The sequence below is a fragment of the Acomys russatus genome, chromosome 20, assembly GCF_903995435.1.
Source record: "Acomys russatus chromosome 20, mAcoRus1.1, whole genome shotgun sequence".
NCBI lineage: Eukaryota > Metazoa > Chordata > Mammalia > Rodentia > Muridae > Acomys > Acomys russatus.
Window position 1 is genome coordinate 5,399,125 of NC_067156.1, and position 18,331 is coordinate 5,417,455.

General features: G+C 47.0%; 1 protein-coding gene across 3 annotated transcripts in view; it reads right to left on the reverse strand.

Moving 5' to 3' along the window:
- Positions 1-7,081: 7,081 nt before the first annotated feature.
- Kctd1 (potassium channel tetramerization domain containing 1) overlaps positions 7,082-18,331 on the reverse strand; it is a 196,480-nt gene continuing 185,230 nt past the window's right edge. For all 3 annotated transcript variants that reach the window (XM_051163018.1, XM_051163019.1, XM_051163017.1), the window contains exons 4-5: positions 11,348-11,653; positions 7,082-7,506 (exon numbers count right to left, since the gene is read on the reverse strand). In XM_051163018.1, coding sequence (XP_051018975.1) covers positions 7,348-7,506; positions 11,348-11,653 — 465 coding nt within the window. In that variant the 3' untranslated portion in view covers positions 7,082-7,347. The remainder of the gene's footprint in view (positions 7,507-11,347; positions 11,654-18,331) is intronic.

An 18,331-nucleotide genomic window follows, 5' to 3' on the forward strand; every position in this document is an offset into this window, starting at 1 on the left:
TGATGTCAGGTGACGAGCTCCCTCAATGGTGTCCTGTTGGGGGATGGTCTGATGTATTTTGATGCTAATTAATAAAAAGCCATCCCACCTGGGCAAGGCAAATGAGATAGGTGTGGCTAAGGTTCCTGGGATTGGAGAGAGAGAGAGAGAGAGAGAGAGAGAGAGAGAGAGAGAGAGAGAAATCCTGGGAAGAAGAAGAAAGACCTCTACAAAGAAGAGAAGAAGAAAAGAATTCTGAGAAGGGAAGAGAGGGTGCGCCATCATGGGTTAGGTGGAAGAAAATCATGTGGCCAGCATGGATGGAAGATTTGGCCCAGATGAAGAACATTAGCACGTATTTGGGATTATGGATGGGACGTAGCTTGATAGAAGTTATTAGAGACAGATGGTGTGGGATTGGGGCAGGTATGGAATATCTGCCCTAGGTTTAACTAAGGCTGTTTTAAAATATAACAAGTGTCAATGTCTTGATTGATTGCTAGCTGGTAATACTGAAGTAATAATAATTATAGGCCTGATAATAAACATTATTAGACTCTACTGATTAATTAAAAAACAATAATGTCCAGAGCAACAGGGCCAAGCGAATGCTCTGAACTAGTCTCTGAACTATGAAACAAAATAAGCCTTTTCCTTTACTAGGTCGATTATTTCAGGTATTTGTTACAGCCATGGATAGCTAACACAGCAAGTATTGTCCAACGAACATCAATGATGTCAGAAAAAGGCGCGTCACAAACGTAGCCCAGAAAGTCTTGATTGAGATTCTTGATACTCTAACCGCGTGTGTGGTGCTGTTCTTCAGGTCTTCCCATGCCTGCCTGACCCATGCGGCATGTGTGTTTGGTGTTAAAAAAGAATCTCGGGATGCTCTGAGGCTGAGATGTAGGAACCCATGGGACTGGGAGCCGGTGGTGCGGGCTAGAGCCTGTAATGTGTCTTACAAACACGGCACTTTGGGAACACCGATATCCCTTTTATAAAACACCGAAGGAGAGACCGCTTGACAGAGTCAGCCCCAAGTCTCTTCAGAGCTTTCATTTCAGGCTCGCATTTGTTGGTCAAGGATGTAGTTATTACTTGGACATTTTCTTCTAGTGTCATATAGTGACAGACAACAGAGTTGCCAGCAAAGGAGAAAAATCACCTTTGCACAAGTTGGGAAATAAGAATTAAGTCCAAGGTGTTACTCAAGAGGTGTGTGTTTGTGTGTGTGTGTGTGTGTGTGTGTGTGTGTGTGTATGTAAGCACTGATCTAAGTTTCTTGTGGACTCTGACACTTTTTTGATATACCAATGTTCTCACATGGGATTAGTGGGAGGACTAAAGGAACACACATGGGCAAACCCCTTAGACCGTGTTTTTCATGTCACACAACAGCTAATGGGGCAGCCAGGATCCAAATATTTATGATTAAATAGATTGATAAAAAGTTAGCTTAGGATTTTCATCTTTTTATGAAAGTTATGTCCTTCAGACAAGTTAGTTCTTATGTTGTCACCATAGTTCTACTCAAATGAGATCTTTATGGGATGCCTAAAATTACTTCATTATTTCATAACTCTGTATTATAAACTGGTCGTCTGTAGATGCCTGGTGTGGCCTGTATATTTTAAATGTTTGTTGCTACATTTACCTATCTAGATATTTCACACACAAAAATAGACTTCTAGGTTTTAAAAATTATCTTCTGAGATATGATTAATATTATTTTATGAGTATTTTGCTTGCAGGAGTGTCTGTGTGTAGTTCCCGTCAAGGCCAAAAGAGGGCGTCAGATCTCCTAGAACTGGAATTACAGGTTGTTGTGAGCCACCATGTGAGTGCTGGGACTCGAACCTGGGTCTTCTGCAAGAGCAGCCAGTGCTCTTAACTGCTGAGCCATCTCTCCAGCTCTCATTTCTGGGTTTTGCAGAAAAGTAGTTTGAAGTGCGGCTTTCTACAGTTGAGGAAAGGCTGACTCTCTGAATGGTGGTACATCCTGCAGGTTTCTGCCTGGTACGAATAGCTCATATGGTTTGCCTGGCCCTGGGAGGCATCTGATGTCCAAGGTAATGACTTGTTTTCTCCTGCATCTCAGTAGTTGCCAGCTTTTAGCCTGTTTTTTTAGATTGTCAGTGTATGGATGGAGAAGCAACCACTTAATTGTCCTTCTCACAAGAGACTGCTCCCAGCCAGTCCGGCCTGCAGAGCCCCAGAACAGTGGTTCTCAACCTTCCTAACGCTGCGACCCTTTCATACCGGTCCTCATGCTGTGGTGACCCCCAATTGTAAAATTATTTCATTGCTAATTTATAACTGTAATTTTGCTACTGTTAGGAATAGTAACACAAATATCTGAAATGCAGGATATCTGATATGCGACCCTCACAGAGAGGTCACAACCCACAGGTTGACATCTGCTGTTGCCCTTGATGAATATCTGTAGCGCCACCTTCGGGGACTTTCCAGCAGGCAGGATTTGGACTTAAGTTCAACTCCATCTCCCCAAGTGTGTGCTAAGTCTCTCTTCCAGTCCATGTGGTCTGTCTCCAGGGCAGCCGTGCTACATCCGCACAGTCTTTTACCCCTAACTTATCTCAAGGTCAGGAACAGCCTTTGTGCCCGCTGCAAAGCCTAATAGGACATCTTTCCTGAAATCACCTCCGTGAGGGTCTTTTCTCTGATTTTTTTCCCCCTACATGTGACCCCTGATAATTTGGCCCTCTTCTACCTCATGGCTTATAAACAAGAAATGGTACACATCCTAGTGGGCTTTGGACCAAAGTCCTATATGTAGATACTCTGCTTCTGCCACAGAACGTGAGAAGCCTGCTCACGTTAATAACCCGGGGCAGAAACTGGATCATAGTCATAAAACAAAAACAAAAACAACAAACAAACAAAACAACAATAAAAACCCAAACGTCCACTCTATTATACAAGATGCTCGAAATATTTCTCTCCGGGAATATAGTTCCAATCTAAGGAGATGTATTGATAATCTACTTTAGCAGCTGGAGAGATAGTGACGTGGTTAAGGGTGATTTCTGTTAAAAAAAAAAAAAAGTGGAGTTTGGTTTCTAACACCCACATTAGGTGGTTTATCACTGCTTATAACCAAGTGATCTGAAACTCTGGCTTTTTCTGGCCTTTCAGGGTACCTCCATATGTATACACACACACACACACACACACACACACACACACACACCTTACAGAATTTACTTTAAGATCGGAGAGTTGGATCAACAGAGAAAGGTGCTAGCCACCAAGCCTGACAGATAACCCAGGTTGAGTTCAGTCTCTCGGACCCACATAGTAGAAAGCAAAAACTGACCCCACAATTTATACACCCGCCACCCAGCATGGCACAGGTATGCACACAACAACTGTAAATAAATAAATGTATTTATTTTAACCATCTGTTTGTACTTCTTTGGTGTTACAGCTTGACACCTAGTTTCCGTCAGTGGTGTGGTTTCCTCTGGGTCCTCCTATAGGAGCTTAAGGGGACATTAACTTCCATTGTGCTGTTTACTTGATGCCTCAGGGTCTTAGTTACTTGAGAAACAATGTAACACCTGTGTGTTGAGGAAGAGTTAAAGGCTCAGGATAGCTCCCTGCACACAGCGCATGCTCGTCTCCCAGCACACCACGACTTGGAAACCAGTTTAGGCTTGCTCTATTTTTCCGAAGTATTTCTTAAGAAAGAACAGGTCAGAGATTGTGGTTTGTGTGCCCCAGGCTAAACAGCCGTATTTTTCTTTTTTAAAGAAAAAGTTATTTTAAGAATCAATGGTTTAGCCATTCAAAGAAGCATACTTTTAAGATTTTTTTTTGTAACCAACAAGGTAAAAATTAATGGAAAATACTGTCAATAAATGGTAAAACCATCAGATGTATATGTGAAGAAAAAGGAAACTCACACACTCTTCTACTGTCACCCTATGGGTTAATTGCAATTATAAGTAGGATAAAAACCATGTTTTACATTTAGTGGAGGCCACTTTATGCAAGAGCAAACACTGGCTAGCCATGGTGGCACATGTCTCTATTCTCAGTACTCAGGAGGCGTACTCAGGAGGCAGAGGCAGGCTCTTCATAGGAAGCTCTAGGCCAGCAAGGGCTACACAGTGAGGCCTTGCCTCAAACAACAACAGCAACAACAACCACAACAACTACCACCACAACCACAACCACAACTGCAAAAATGTCATTGTCAGGATGGACCAAGGCAACACATATGCTGTGAGGCAGTAAGGACCAGACATCAGCTCTGCAGTGTTACTGCAGAAATTACCTCACCTAACTCCACCAGCAGGGGACCAGTCAGGCAAACCCAAGCCTTTATACTGTGTTACAAAACAAATGCACCAGACCTTTTGCCATGAGTCTGTCTGTGGACTTTGAGAGTCCTCCTCTCAAAGGAAAACTGCTCAGAATGAGTCTAAAAGGACATGGTTAACTATCATAAGCAATCCTTGATGGATCCTCAGGAGGAAAGGCCACAGCTGCCCAGGCCGCTGTAAGCTCAGGAGCTGTATGTTGCATAGGGGAACAGTAGTGAGAAGTTGCCGGTGCACCTGCTTACCTTTTGACTGACCCACTGTTTTGGAAGTATTTAGTGTCTGGAATCTTCCTAGAACTAAGACGATGGAGAGAACAAAGAAAAACTTCCACTGATCTCATCAGTTTCCTGGCATTAGAGTCACATAAAGTGTCTTAAGAACTTAAAAAAGACCATGAAGTTACAGTCGGGGACACACAATTCTGCAGGGTACATTTACTTTTGGGGGAGATGATAACTGCACAGATAGAGTGCTGGGTGTTCACGTGTGTGTGTGTGTGTGTGTGTGTGTGTGTGTGTGTGTGTGTGTGTGTGCGCGCGTGCGCGCATGTGCATGAAGGCAGAGTGTCATCTCCCAGTTGCTTTCTGCTTTTTGTTTGAGGGTTTCTCCACAGTCTTGACTTTTTGTTGAGTTGACTAGGCCAGCTGCACACAGATCTCTAGAAATCTGTCTCTACCTCCCATCTCACCAGTGCTGGGATTACAAGGGTACGCTCTCACAAGCCCAGCTTTTGGCATGGGGTCTGGGCCTCAAGTTTACATCCTCCTGTTTGCAAGGCACACTGGCTGAGCCATCTCCACAGCACTAAACACAAACCTGATTGTAACCAGTGGAATCCCAGTGCAGGGTCACTGTTTTACTGATTTGGGGCAGCCTGGTTGGCAACCGCTGAAGAAATGCAATGTTTGGGTTGCCTCTGTGTTTCAGAGGGGGGCAGCAGACAGTAACGGTTTACTTTTAGTTCCAGTAGGAATGATATTTTCATTAGTGGTGTCCCCAGGCACAGGCTTTTTAATTTCAAACAGGAAAGTAAGTTCAGGATGGAAATAGCCCATCACCACGGGAACATGGCTGCACCAAAACCACTTTATAGCTTACCTGCCAATCTTAGCAGCACACTGGGTGGTTTTGGGTATCTGGAAGGAGGGTGTAAGAAAGAAAAGGTTGTAATAAGAGGTCGGAGTCACCAGTGCCCTGAAAAAGCGCAGGCCTTACATTTTGCGTAAGACAGACATTTCATATTTGGACCTTTGTGATTGGTAGAAAAGTGCTTTTTTTCAGTTCCAACATTTCCCTTATCACTTGTAAAGTCAGAACACCCTTCTTTGAAGATCTTTAGGCTGATCCTAGAGTAGACTCAAGTTGGCCACACATTTGTTGTTCTCCTCAGCAGCTGGTTTTTATGACTTCCTGGTTATGTCTGTTTACAAAACAGAGCACAGCCACGGCACAGGTTGGGGGCGTGGCCTCTTACAGGACTGCACTTTGCACAGCTGCCTTCTCAGAGCACTTACAGGGGCAACTTGCTGAAGAGGTTCTGAGCCACAGGAAGGTCCGGCAACCAGGTGATTGGCAGCCACCTGGGTAGGCTGCCTTGGCCACAGCCCTGCCCTTGGACGGCATCCTATAGAGCACATTCAGACCAGCCAAGGCCAGGGTGTGCTTGAGGATCCCAGAATCACAAGCAAAAACGTGCGTTAAGCCACGCAATATTTTTCTCTGGTCACCTCTGCAGCAAAATAACCTAAGTGGGACTGAGAAGTTTGCAGGACTCAAGACTAGAGTTCCAGGCATGGTGGTGCAAATCTGTAGTCCCAGAATTTGAGGTGGAGGCAGGAGGATCAGAAGTCAAGACCTTCTTGGGTGGTATAGTGATTCTGAGCCACACAAGGGCTACGTGAGGGGAGGGGCATAGGGAAGAGGCCAGAGACGTGGCTGAGGCAGCAGCTCCACGCTAGAATTCACGCTTAACTTGAACCAGGCCCTGGTTTCCGTCCTCATCATGAAGAAACAAGGTGATTTATCTCATTCAACAAGACAGAACAACAAATCATAGGACACACTGACTGAGTTGGAAGAGTCTAGGGCAGACGGCTGTATCTTTATCTTTCTGTGGGCTTTTCAATTTAAAGCTCACTCCAGCTGCTAAGACTGCTTTTTGATGCTCAACACAGAAGGAAAAAAAGAAAACTTAATTTTAATTCATCCTTATCCCAACACGTGTGTTCGACACAGAGCTCATTTTTTAAACAGAGTTTATTGTATTTAATACATTATAAAATCTGAAAAAAATTGTAGGAAAGCAGCAGACTGAAACGGGAGATCTCCAGCAGGTAATAACTCTGGCCCCTCTGCCAAACGATCAGCGTAAAAACAAAGGCAAGGTCACGTCTGTGAGGTGGACAAAAAAAGTGTCAGTCCGATACAAACTACTGTCCGGATGTCTGTCTACCGTGCTTCCCGGGCAGTGTGCTCTTGTGCGGTTCTCTGAATTTCCTCCTGGTCCCTAGCTGACCAAACACGAAACCTCCACTTGCAAAGAAACACCAGCCAAGGTGTCTTGTTTGTTTAAAAACAAAAGAAAAGAAAGAGAGGATGAAGGAAAAGAAACAATGGATGGCTGTTGGCAATTGAAACTGTAAGAAGACTCTGCCGTCCCTGCTCATGGCTTATTTACTGGACAGAGACCTCAGAGGCCCAGGACACGCATGGCCACCACAGCCCCCACTGTTTCTCTCTCCCTCCCTCCCTCCCTTTCTCTCTCTCTCTCTGCATTTCCTACCTTTTGACATTATATATATATATTTATTTATATATATTTTTTTTACATCTTGAGGATATCATGATTCCAATTGTCCCCATATGAATACAGGTGTGATTTCTAGTGGATATAAATGTCTTTTATTCAATTTTAGGTTCAGAGCTTGGTTTACGGTCCCAGCTGCACACAAATGTCCCTTTTCTCATATTGTTATTGGTTGTGTATGTTTTCTTTTTGCATAAGAAATATGTCTGTTTAGTCCAGTGGCTCCTGTTTTATCCGGATGACCGAAGGTACTCGTGGTGTTCGCCTCAGTTCCCGCCGGAGAACGTATTCACTGAACTGGGACGAGTCCACTCCTCCCCCACAGGAACCCACAATTTCAAATCCTCTTTGCTGCAACCGCTCGAGGACCTGTGAAAACACAAAATAGGCATCCGCTTAGGAGCAAGGCAAGTTTATCGGCCACACGAAAGATGTGTCCCAAAGCTCAATTCCTGTACAGTCAAGAATGGGGGCAATGCCCCCCATTAATCTATTTCTAGCCGGGGCTGTCGCTTGGTCTTAGAGTGCTTGCCCAGTGTGCGCAAGGCCCTGGTCCTGACCCCTAGTGCCACAAACAAAGAAGAAGCTACTGTAAAGGTCTGGCTTAGGCTAAGTGATCTGCTTTTTAATTCTCAAGCCAAATGCTAGTCAGATCCTTGCATCTGATACATGTATGACACTCTTCAATACAGGAAGCCATCCCTGCAGCCCTGCGCATTCAATCCAACAGTCAGCTCACGGGATATTATTAAATTCCACACAACTCTCAAAGAAAGGGACACCATATACCATAACTTTAAAAATAAGCTTGCTTCATTTTTTAAAATTACCAATTTTTATATGAAACACAGAAACAAAATAATGCAGTAGAAGAGATTTGAAAGACAGGAGTATGTGCTCCAAATGTGCAGAGCGCAGCGTGGGAACAGTCTCAAGGTCTCACCGTGCATGTCCGTGCTCACTGTCCTAAGGACAGGGTAATGGGACTTATCCCTAAGTTCACGTTAAAGATGTTCTGGTGGCTGGTGACTACAGTGGTGGGAAACACCTGTCTGAGCAGAACTCCCTGGCAGAGGGAATGGAGGCCATTAGTGAGAGCTGCCTTTGTGTACTTTGAGAGGGTCTCCTGCCTCATTAGCAGAGGAAATAGGGGCAGGGGAACCATCAGACACTGGCGAACCTTATTCTGATGCTGGTGTCACCAGGGATATCATGGATGCTGAGCTGTCTTCCTCCTCGGAGCTTATCATACACAGAATATGGCGAGTACCTGAGACCCAGTGCTGGCTTGCGAGTGAGTGGTCAAGAGCTTGTTTCAGGGCATGGAAATAGCTTAGGAAGCCATTGCTTTTTGTTCTAGGTTTTCATTTATTTATTTACTTATGTGGTCAGCTTGTGCCTGAGTGTGTGTGTGTGTGTATGCGCACATGTGTGCATGCGTGTGTGTGTGTGTGTGTGTGTATGCGCACATGTGTGCATGCGTGTGTGTGTGTCCATGGAGGGCGGATGACAACCTGTGGGAGTCACCTCTCTCTTACTATGTCACTGAACTCAAGTTATCAGACTTGAAGGCAAGCGCCTCTTCCTGCTGAGCTAACCCACAGGCCTGGACTTTGTTACTACTTAAACACTAAGTCTATAGCAAAGTCTTTTGGGTTTAGACACCTTTTGGGAATGTATAAGTGAGTGGATAAGCAGGCATTTGGTGTCCTGTCCCCGAGGCTCTGTGTGACTGGGCTGGCAGGTGTCTATCTCTTGGTGGTGGGTGGCGTGCTTAGCAAGAATGAGTTGGGGCGGGGCTGAGTGGGGAAGGTGGCTGGTACAGGTGGAGTATCCACAGCTGACCTGGCCAATGCACCAGGCGTATGAAAGATGAAAAGTGTTCCCTGGCCAAGGGGTGGGGCTGAACGTTTCTTATTCTGGCTCTGAGGCTTCACAGGCATTTAGAGGCAACATAGCTACCCAGGACTGTGTGCAGCCTTGTAGGACCACCTTACACCTTGAGGGGACGCCATCTGCATAGGGGAGAATGAAACTGTTGCCCTCTGGAGCCTAGAGGGGTGGGGTGCCTTTGTCTGGATGCTGGCAGGTCTCATTTTCTGACTCCCTTGCTATTCTGCTCTGGGAAAACTGTTCATACATTTTATATTAATTTATATATAAAAATATACACAGTGCATAGCCATTCCCCTGAGGCAGCGTGCTTCCGGGAGTATTTCTAGCCTTTAAACTCTTGGAGAGTACTTGATGGAGCTGGAGATAGAGCGCGGGCAGGTGTGCCATGTGTTAAATAAGCACTTTGCCACTGTGCTGCATGCCAGCCCACTGCTGATTAGTGAGCAAAGTCGTGGGCCAGTTCCAGGTAAGCAGGGGCGGGGGAGTTTCAGCCTGCCACCTTCTAGAGGAGCTCAGTGTCACAGAGCTTCTCTGGGAAGACTGACCAGCACACTAGCAAAGCTTACCTCCTAAGGGTTGTCAGAGGACAGTGACCCACTGGCCACAGCCCAGGGGAGGGAGGCAGAACTTAGGTTCAGAGCTAAGATGGAACCAGCATCAAAGGCACGCACCACCTCACATGCTCTAAACGAAAGTCCTGAATCACACCCTGATGGTTTCTTCTCCCAAAGATGGCTCCACCTCAGAACAATGACAATCCCAGTCCAGTTCTGTGAAAAACCTATCGGGCTACTTACAAATGCCAGCCACAGTCAGAAAAGCTTGGGAGACCCACAGTCAGGCAGAGCCTGGAGGGGTGAGGCTTTCAGATAATTTGCTTTGTAACCTGCCTCCTCGTTTCTCTATTTTCATGTACTGTTAGAGGTTTTTTATTTTATTTTGTTTGGGTCTGCCCAAGGAGGCCAAGAGGGATGATCCCCCGAGCTGGAGTTGCAGGCAGCTGTGAGCAAATCAGTATGGGTGCTGGGTTCTGACCCCGAGTGGTCCTAACCATCTCTCTAGCCCTGGCCTTGGATTTCTGATCCTCCTGCCCCGACCCCACAAGTGCTAGAATTATAGGTAATGCATCACAGCTTATGTGGTACTAAGAACCAAACTCAGTGCCTAATGCATGCTGGGTAAGCACTCTACCAACAGATCTACCTTCTTGGGCTCTGGAATACTTGTTTTAAAACACAAGATACAGCAGCTCACTCTTCTGTTCAAAGCCTTTCACTGGCTTTCCACTTGTCTCACACAAGAAATGGACCCAACACCAAACAAAACTCTCTCCCGACCCTGCAAAATTCCCACAGGAGATCCAGAGTGCTGACCACTCTCTCTGAGGCTCACCAGGACTGTCTCCCACCACCCCCGACCACACACACTTCCACACACTCTCTCCTTGACTCCGTCTCCTCAAACGACACTCCTGATAAAACTCAACGTGCCAAAGGCACGCCCACTGTGGGCGCCTTACACCTAATCATTCTCCTAGAAGACCACTAGGGGTCGCCTATGAAGTGCACCCCATAAGTTTGGGCATTGGCAGCCTGGTCTCCCGCTGGTGGACTGTCACAGAGGACATCAACCTTATTGATTCTTTGACTCACTGACGACTTCATGCTGAATGGGCTGTTAGGAGGAGGGGCCTCACTTGAGTGTGACTTCTAACGGGGTACTTCCTGCCTAAGCCCCTTCCTGTGTTTTGCCCTCTTTTTCTTTGGACCACCGTGAGATGAACAACTTTACCATACCTGTCAGCCATGACGTTCTACCCACCACATCCCAAGAAACAATGGAGCCGAGTGGCCACGTCTGAGACCGTGAGCCAAGCTAAGCCATTGGAAGTTATTTCTCTCAGGTTGTTGTCACAGTGACAAACACTAACAGAAACACTGAACTGTGAGCAGATGTCCCCTTACTACTATTTGGGCAGTCTTTATGTTGGTTACTGTCTGCCCCTAACACCGTTTCTGTGACACAAACTCCGCGCACACCGAGCTGTTTTCTATGCTGTTCTCTTCCATATCACCTGCACTCATTGCACGTAGACAGTATCAAGCACATAGTACGTGCTCAATAAAGACTTGCGGGTTTATGGGATGGAGGCGGTAGAGGCTGAGAAGCCACATACTCAACACTAGCATTATAGTTCCTCAGCGCCCTGGAGGAAAGGCACCAGTGGGAGGAACATCCAGAGACAGCATTAAGAGAAGGAAAAGAAAAGAGAGAAGAGAATGGCACTGATGCCGCGTGGTGCATGCTGCCTCACCTGGACTGAGTTGAGGTGACAGTAGCCGTTTAGAGGAAACCTGATGACGTGCGTTGAGTCGTGATTCCAGCCTGCGTTGACAGAGTTGCACATCACATCCCCGATCTCTGGAAACACTTCTTCTATCAAGGACTTGTCCCCACTGAGCGTGATCCTTTCTCCGAGGTCGGGGGCCACACGTACCACGAGGCACTCACAGGGCCGTGAAAAACGGCCAGTCTCTCTGTCCTGCTTCCATCGTTCCATCTCCAACAACATCGGCTGAAGTTGAAAATATTTTGCCTCTTCGTATAACAAAGTATAGTCCTGGGGGAATACAAAGGTAATTAATTCACAGTGGAAAACACATACGTAAGGTGCTGACAGCAGTACTGCCTTGCTTTGTTTGTTCACTTAGGATCTTTGTAATTAGCCCAGGTTTGCCTTGAAGTCATGATCCTCTACCTCACCCCTGTCCCTGCAATGGTTGGGAGTACAGGTGTGTGTGGCACGTGTACGAAATGGATGATTTTTAGTGGCTTCTGGACATGACACGACCACTGTAGTTCTGAACTCACAGCAGCTGTGGCCGCCTGGGCATTTTAGCAAGGAGGAAAGAGGGCTCCCCCCAGCTCCCCCCCCCCAGCTGAGGAGCTGTTGGCAACTGATGGCAGGACATGGAGATCCTGTTTTAAGTGGCCCTGGTAAGTTGACCATGCTCCGGTGGACGGCTCCACATTCAAAAGTATGTGCGGCACAGACTGGAATCCATGAGCTGCCAACAAAACAAAACAAAACACCCAAAAACAAACACATAAACAAAAACCACACGAAATTGGGGCAGGGTGTAGGGGTGGACTTATGAGGAGTTAGTTAAGAGGAAGGAACGGAGCAAATAAGATCAAAATACATTGTTGTATGAATGTACGTAATTTCCTAATGACTAATTTTAATTGTTATATTAAAAAAGAAATTGATGTTTGTTTACTTCTGCTGTATTCCTTAAGTGCAAGCTTACAACATATTTGTGAAGACTCAATTTTCATTCATTCATTCATTCATTCATTCATTCATTCATTCTACTGGCTAGGTTTATGTCAACTTGTCACAGGCTCTAGTCATCTGAGAGGAAGAAACTGCAATTGAGAAAATGCACTCACAGGAGCCTGCGACACACATGGGTTTAGGCGCAGCTGCAGCTGCACTCATGGAATGGTGTGCATGCAGATTTTGCTTACACTCGGGTGTTGGTATGTGATGGTTTAGGTGAGACTGCCAGAGATTTGGAAGGTTCTCACCTGCCCCTGGCCACCTGTCAGTGGTGTCTCAGATGTGTGAACAACACACAACTCTGACTCCTGGGGAGTGCGGAGTGGGTGAGGAAGGGGAGACTTGTTCATTTTGGAAAGACTTGGGCATGTATTCTTTGCCTCAAGCTGTCCACAGCTGGTCTGAATTAAAGCCCCAGACCTATGGAGTAGGTACTAGAGTACACACAGGAGCTACTGAAAGAGAAGACAGAAGAGAACAGGGCCAAGGGCAGGATGGAGAGCAGCATGAGAAACAATGTGGACAAGCAAGGCAACATTATGTCTCAGTGTAGCTATGGTGACCATCATCCCGGGGCTGAGAGAACACAGCTATGGTCACCATCATCCTGGGGCTGAGAGAACATAGCTATCGTCACCATCATCCTAGGGCTGAGAGAACATAGCTATGGTCACCCTCATCCTGGGGCCGAGAGAACATAGCTACGGTCATCATTATCCTGGGGCTGGCTGAGAAAACATAGCTATGGTCACCCTCATCCTGTGGCTGAGAGAACATAGCTATGGTCACCATCATCCTGGGTCTGAGAGAGAGAAGCGGATACCTATCCAGACACACTGCCTGAGAACATTGTAATCAACTGACAAAGTCCTTTCTGCCTTCTCTGCGTGGGTCCAGGCTCCCAGGTGGTGCTTGTTGCTTACATGAGAGCCACTGCTGCAAACACATAGCCCTGCTCCTCTGAGAGCGAGGACAGCTCATCTCTTCTTGGCCTCCCATCTCTGTTTTCCTTTTGCTTATAGAGGAACTCTCTGACCCTCTTTCACATGGGCTGCTGTGGTCCAGGTCCTCATTTGGTGTCTGGGGGTGCTCTGAGAACCTGCATAATTTACCTCACTCTAACGTCCATGCTGCAGGCCCTGCATTTAAAAACCCTGACGCCTTCATCCAATGCCCCAATCTTTCTGCTTGATACCCTCATCCAATGCCCCAATCTTTGCGATTGCCATGTCGTCGTGAACTGGATGGTCTGTTACTGTGTGAATCATCGAACAGAGTAACAAGATAACAGGGATTGACCTGGCCCTGTGTGGGGCTCGGTAATAAGTCAGGACTCCATCCCTCTTTACGATCATAGCTTTGCAGTCATGGCATTTGGTAGGGGCCTGCTAGAACGCTACGGTTTGAAGTGGGATTTGGAGGGGGACAGATGGCATTCTGGAATAGGGTCACATCTCCACAGCGCTCCAGGCTTCTCCTTGAGTGTTTAGACCTCAGCCTCTGTCTGAAGACTGAGGGGAACAAATCATCTTAAAGTTGCTTTTTGCCCTAAAAGGATGTATCTACTGCAAAACCAGCATCTGTTTCTTTGTCATCACCCAACGGTGATAAAGCTGATGGTAAGATGTACACTTAGCAGGCCCCAGGCTTTAAAGGGACTTTAAAGGGAAATAGTTTTTCACAGACTTATCCTATCTCAGTGACTTTAGCTTCTGAGAACATGCATTCCAGTTTCTGAAATTTGTAAGCTTTTGAAGTAGGAAGATAGAGACCCCATTATACAGGTGATCTTCCTAAGACCTGAAGCCAAGCACATGGGAAAACAAGTAAACATGGATGGGCTCCAAAATGCAAATAAACCAGGTTTTTAGAATGTATTCCTTGGGCTGGAGAGATGGTTCAGTGGTTAAGAGCTCCCACTGATCTTCCAGAGGACCCAAATTTGGTTTCCAGCATCCATGTGGCTGGCTCACAATTGCCTGTAATTCTAGCTCCAGGAGATCCAATGCCTTCTTCTGGCTTCCATACGTACCTACACACACACACACACACACACACACACACACACATGAAAACAAATCTTACAAAAATGTATTTGTTAATTACGCATGTTTTGGGGGTGGAGTAAATACATAACGCTGCTAGATGAGATGACTGCAAACTTGGTGGCTTAAATCAACACAGACTCATTCTCTTATAGTTCAGGAGGTCAGAAGTCAGAAACGCATGTCACTGCACTAAGACAAGGTGTCAACAGGACTCCTCTCCTGCAGATGCTAGGGCACAGCTCTTTCCTGGTGGCCAGCCATCAAAGCACTTCGCCCTGAGCCTCCCGCCTTCTATTATAAGGGTCCCTGTGATACCCAAAGGCCCACCTGGGCTCTCCAGGAAATCCTTTCTAAACCTTGTAACCGAACCTTGTCTGCCATGGCCTGCCTGCCGTGCAGGCAGCATGCTCCCCTGGCCTGGGCACTGGGCCTCAGCTTTGCATGCAGTTCCTGTCCCCATGGAAGCCTTGCAAGGCTTGTTTGGCTCCTGATGCACTTGATTTTTTGCAAGCGGTTGACACATCCTTCTGCTTGCAGGGCAACTGGACCACTCAGTCGTGCACTTTCAAACCCATGCCTGTGCCAGACACCACCCAGGGCCCAGCAGTACTGGAGGTTTCCTATAGAGAATGCAGTCAGCGTCCAGGACAGTGAGACTGTGTTCCTGGGATCCTGGGAGTAATGCAGGTTTCCAACAACAGGGCATCACCAACATGTCACAGAGGGCATCATCCCTTGTTTTAAAACTGCCCAGCCCTAGACCTCTGCAGGACCTACTTCCCATAGTTTGAAGACCTTCCTCCCCTCCAGAGATGGGGCGGCCACCACAGTTTGGCCAGTATTTGGACCACTAAACTTAAACCACCCTGCAATTCTTCCTTAGGCTGCGATTCTGGTGTCTTCTTCTCCTTTTTCCTCTTCTTGTGTGTGTGTGTGTGTGTGTGTGTGTGAGAGAGAGAGAGAGAGAGAGAGAGAGAGAGAGAGAGAGAGAGAGAGAGAGAGAAGGCCAGAAATCAATCATGGTGTTATTCCTCAGTCACCCTACGCTTTGTTTTTCGAGGCAGCTTCACATCTATCTTTGGTGGTGCCTAAAGGAAGTGGGTGCAGCAATGTGTCCCTCCTATGTTTTCTTGCTGTCTCCACCCCCTGTATGTCCTGCAGGGAAAGACTGGACCGAGCGCAGCTAACAGTGACCTGGAACTCCTTCACAGCTCTGAAAGCAGAGACTCTAGGGCAATACTGCAAGGTACATGGACATTGCACTTAAAAGTGTCAGGCCTGATACAGGATTTGTGAGGGGAGGGGCTCTAGGCTCTGTCCAGAAAAGGACTCAGGCAGGGACTCACTACTCTGAGTGCTGTACCCTAGGTGCTGCAGTGAGCTTCCTGACTCTAAGGGAGCATCCTTGTGAGGAGACAAGTGGACATGGATGAGGGCAACATAGTCTCTGGAGCAGGACACAAATTCAAGGTGGCAGTAAGTGGGTGGGCTGGTGCAGGTGCCCTGAGTGGAGTGAGCTCCCTTAGGTCACTATCGTGGGTTCTTGGAGAAAGTCTCAACCACTAAGGTAATTAGAAGCCATGTTTGTGTCACCACAGTCAACTAACTCAAGAGTCTCTCAATAGAACCAGGGTGGAGGAGAGACTGTGCAGGGCCAGCGTGGATCCGGGGTAATGACAGCAATTTAGGAGAAGTCAGAAAATCCTAACAACCATGGCCCTTAGAACTGACCTGCTGTTTCTACTGGTGAAAGAAGACTTCCATAATCCCATGAGATAAACTAGCAAAATCTCTGCCCCTCCCCACCCACAAACACCCCCTTTCTGTAAGCTGGACTACTGGCTCTGAGCTGGGGTGATACTTGACGATGCTTTGGGACATTTTTGTTCCTATATCTAGGGAGTGGGAACACTGGTGGCACTTGGTGGGGAGAACCTAGGAAAACTATTGAAATCTTACATTGTACAGGATGGCCCAACCCCAGAGGATGGCTTGGCCACAAATGTTGGCAATGCAGAAGTTGAAAACTAAACTTTAAGAACTCATTTCTGCAGCCTAAGTAAGTTCTTGTACCTGGCAATGCTCAACGCTAGCATGATGGGCTGGCTGCATGCTTGCTCATGTGCTGGCCGCATGCTTGCTCATGTGCTGGCCGCATGCTTGCTCATGTGCTGGCCCCATGCTTGCTCATGGGCTGGCCCCATGCTTGCTCATGTGCTGGCTGCATGCTTGCTCATGTGCTGGCCCCATGCTTGCTCATGGGCTGGCCCCATGCTTGCTCATGGGCTGGCCACATGCTTGCTCATGGGCTGGCCGCATGCTTGCTCATGTGCTGGCCACATGCTTGTTCATGTGCTGGCCGCATGCTTGCTCATGTGCTGGCCACATGCTTGCTCATGGGCTGGCTGCATGCTTGCTCATGGGCTGTAACACAGTGTTTGCAATAGCACAGTGCATGTGTTCTTGGTAAGGCGGTTTAACCTACAAGGCCTTCAGATGTGACTTCCAGGCCAAATGAAACCAAGAAATGGCTGAATGAGCGGAAGTACATAAATGACAAATCTAGATGACAAGCCATTCTGTGGGGCAGCTGGCTCAGCTTCACTGCGGAGTGAGTAGGACCCATTCTAAACAGTTCAGAGAACAATGACCTGTTAAAGAAATCTCATTCAATATGTGGTCAGGTAGTGTCTCAGAAAACTACTTGTGCAGGGCATTTTTGGAATCAAGCAAGTTAACTTCATTGTGGCTATGGTATTATACAAAATAAAATTTCTTTTAAAAAAAAAAGGGAAGGTAGACAATTGTTAAAAGAAGCACAGGAAAAGGTCTAGAGGGCTATGTAGGGTTCTGCCACAATTCCCTTCAGTTGTCCACTTGATATATGGAAAGAGCGATGGTCATATGAGGAACTGCCTCCATCAGACAGGCCTTTGGGCTGGGGGAATTTTCTTAACTGCTAATTGACGCAAGGGAGCCCAGCCTAGTATGCAAAGTGCCATCCCTGGGTGGATGGTCCTCGCAATGTATACGCCGAGCAAGCTAGAGAACGCAAGCCCGTAAACAGTATTCCTCCATCGTCTCTGCTTCCCTTCCTGCATCCGGGTTCCTGCCTTGAGCTCCTGTCTCGGCTTCCCTTCAGCATGGACTGTGATCTGTAAGCCAAGCAAGACCCGCCCCCCCGCCCCCCACCCCGACACTGGCCAAGGTGCTTTTGGGTCATGGTGTTTATCATAGCAACAGAGACACAGGCTAGGACAGGTTTTAGCGCTGGCAAGCAGAGCAGTGGGCAGGGGGCACATAAATGTGTTTGGCGTCTTTATGTTTTCATTTTCCTACAGTACACGCCTGCTTCTATAATACGAAAAAGTATTAGAGTTTTGAATACAGTGTAGATAGATAAGCTGGGCCTGCCTCACGGTGTATTGGTCTAAATCTAGGAAGGATGGAGATTCTCGGAGAGCCTCAGCAGTTGCCAAGGAAGACATTAGAAATGCAAAGCGGGAGAGAGAGAGGATCCTATGGATCCTCACGAAGAAGAGCAGAGCCTCTGACTGCTGGAGTATTGGGAATTACAGCCATACGTCCGTGTTTGCATGCAGGGATTGAAGCAACAATGAGCAAATCATTATAATTGCGGACGGACTTATGAGAGGAGGGGCAGTTAAATCCACATGAAAACACGTAGAGAAGCTCCACAATTGATGTACCCAGATAACAGGAAGTCAGTGGAAGCCAGGACACAAGCTTTGGAGAGATGAAATTATCAGAATTGCTAAGTGGGTATTTAGCCCACACAACGTATTTGTGGAATTGGATTTTAATGGGTGCAGGACACTAATACCGTAAGATTTCACACCCTTGTTTGCCCAGCATTAAGCGGCTGGAACCAGAAGGAAGCTGTCAG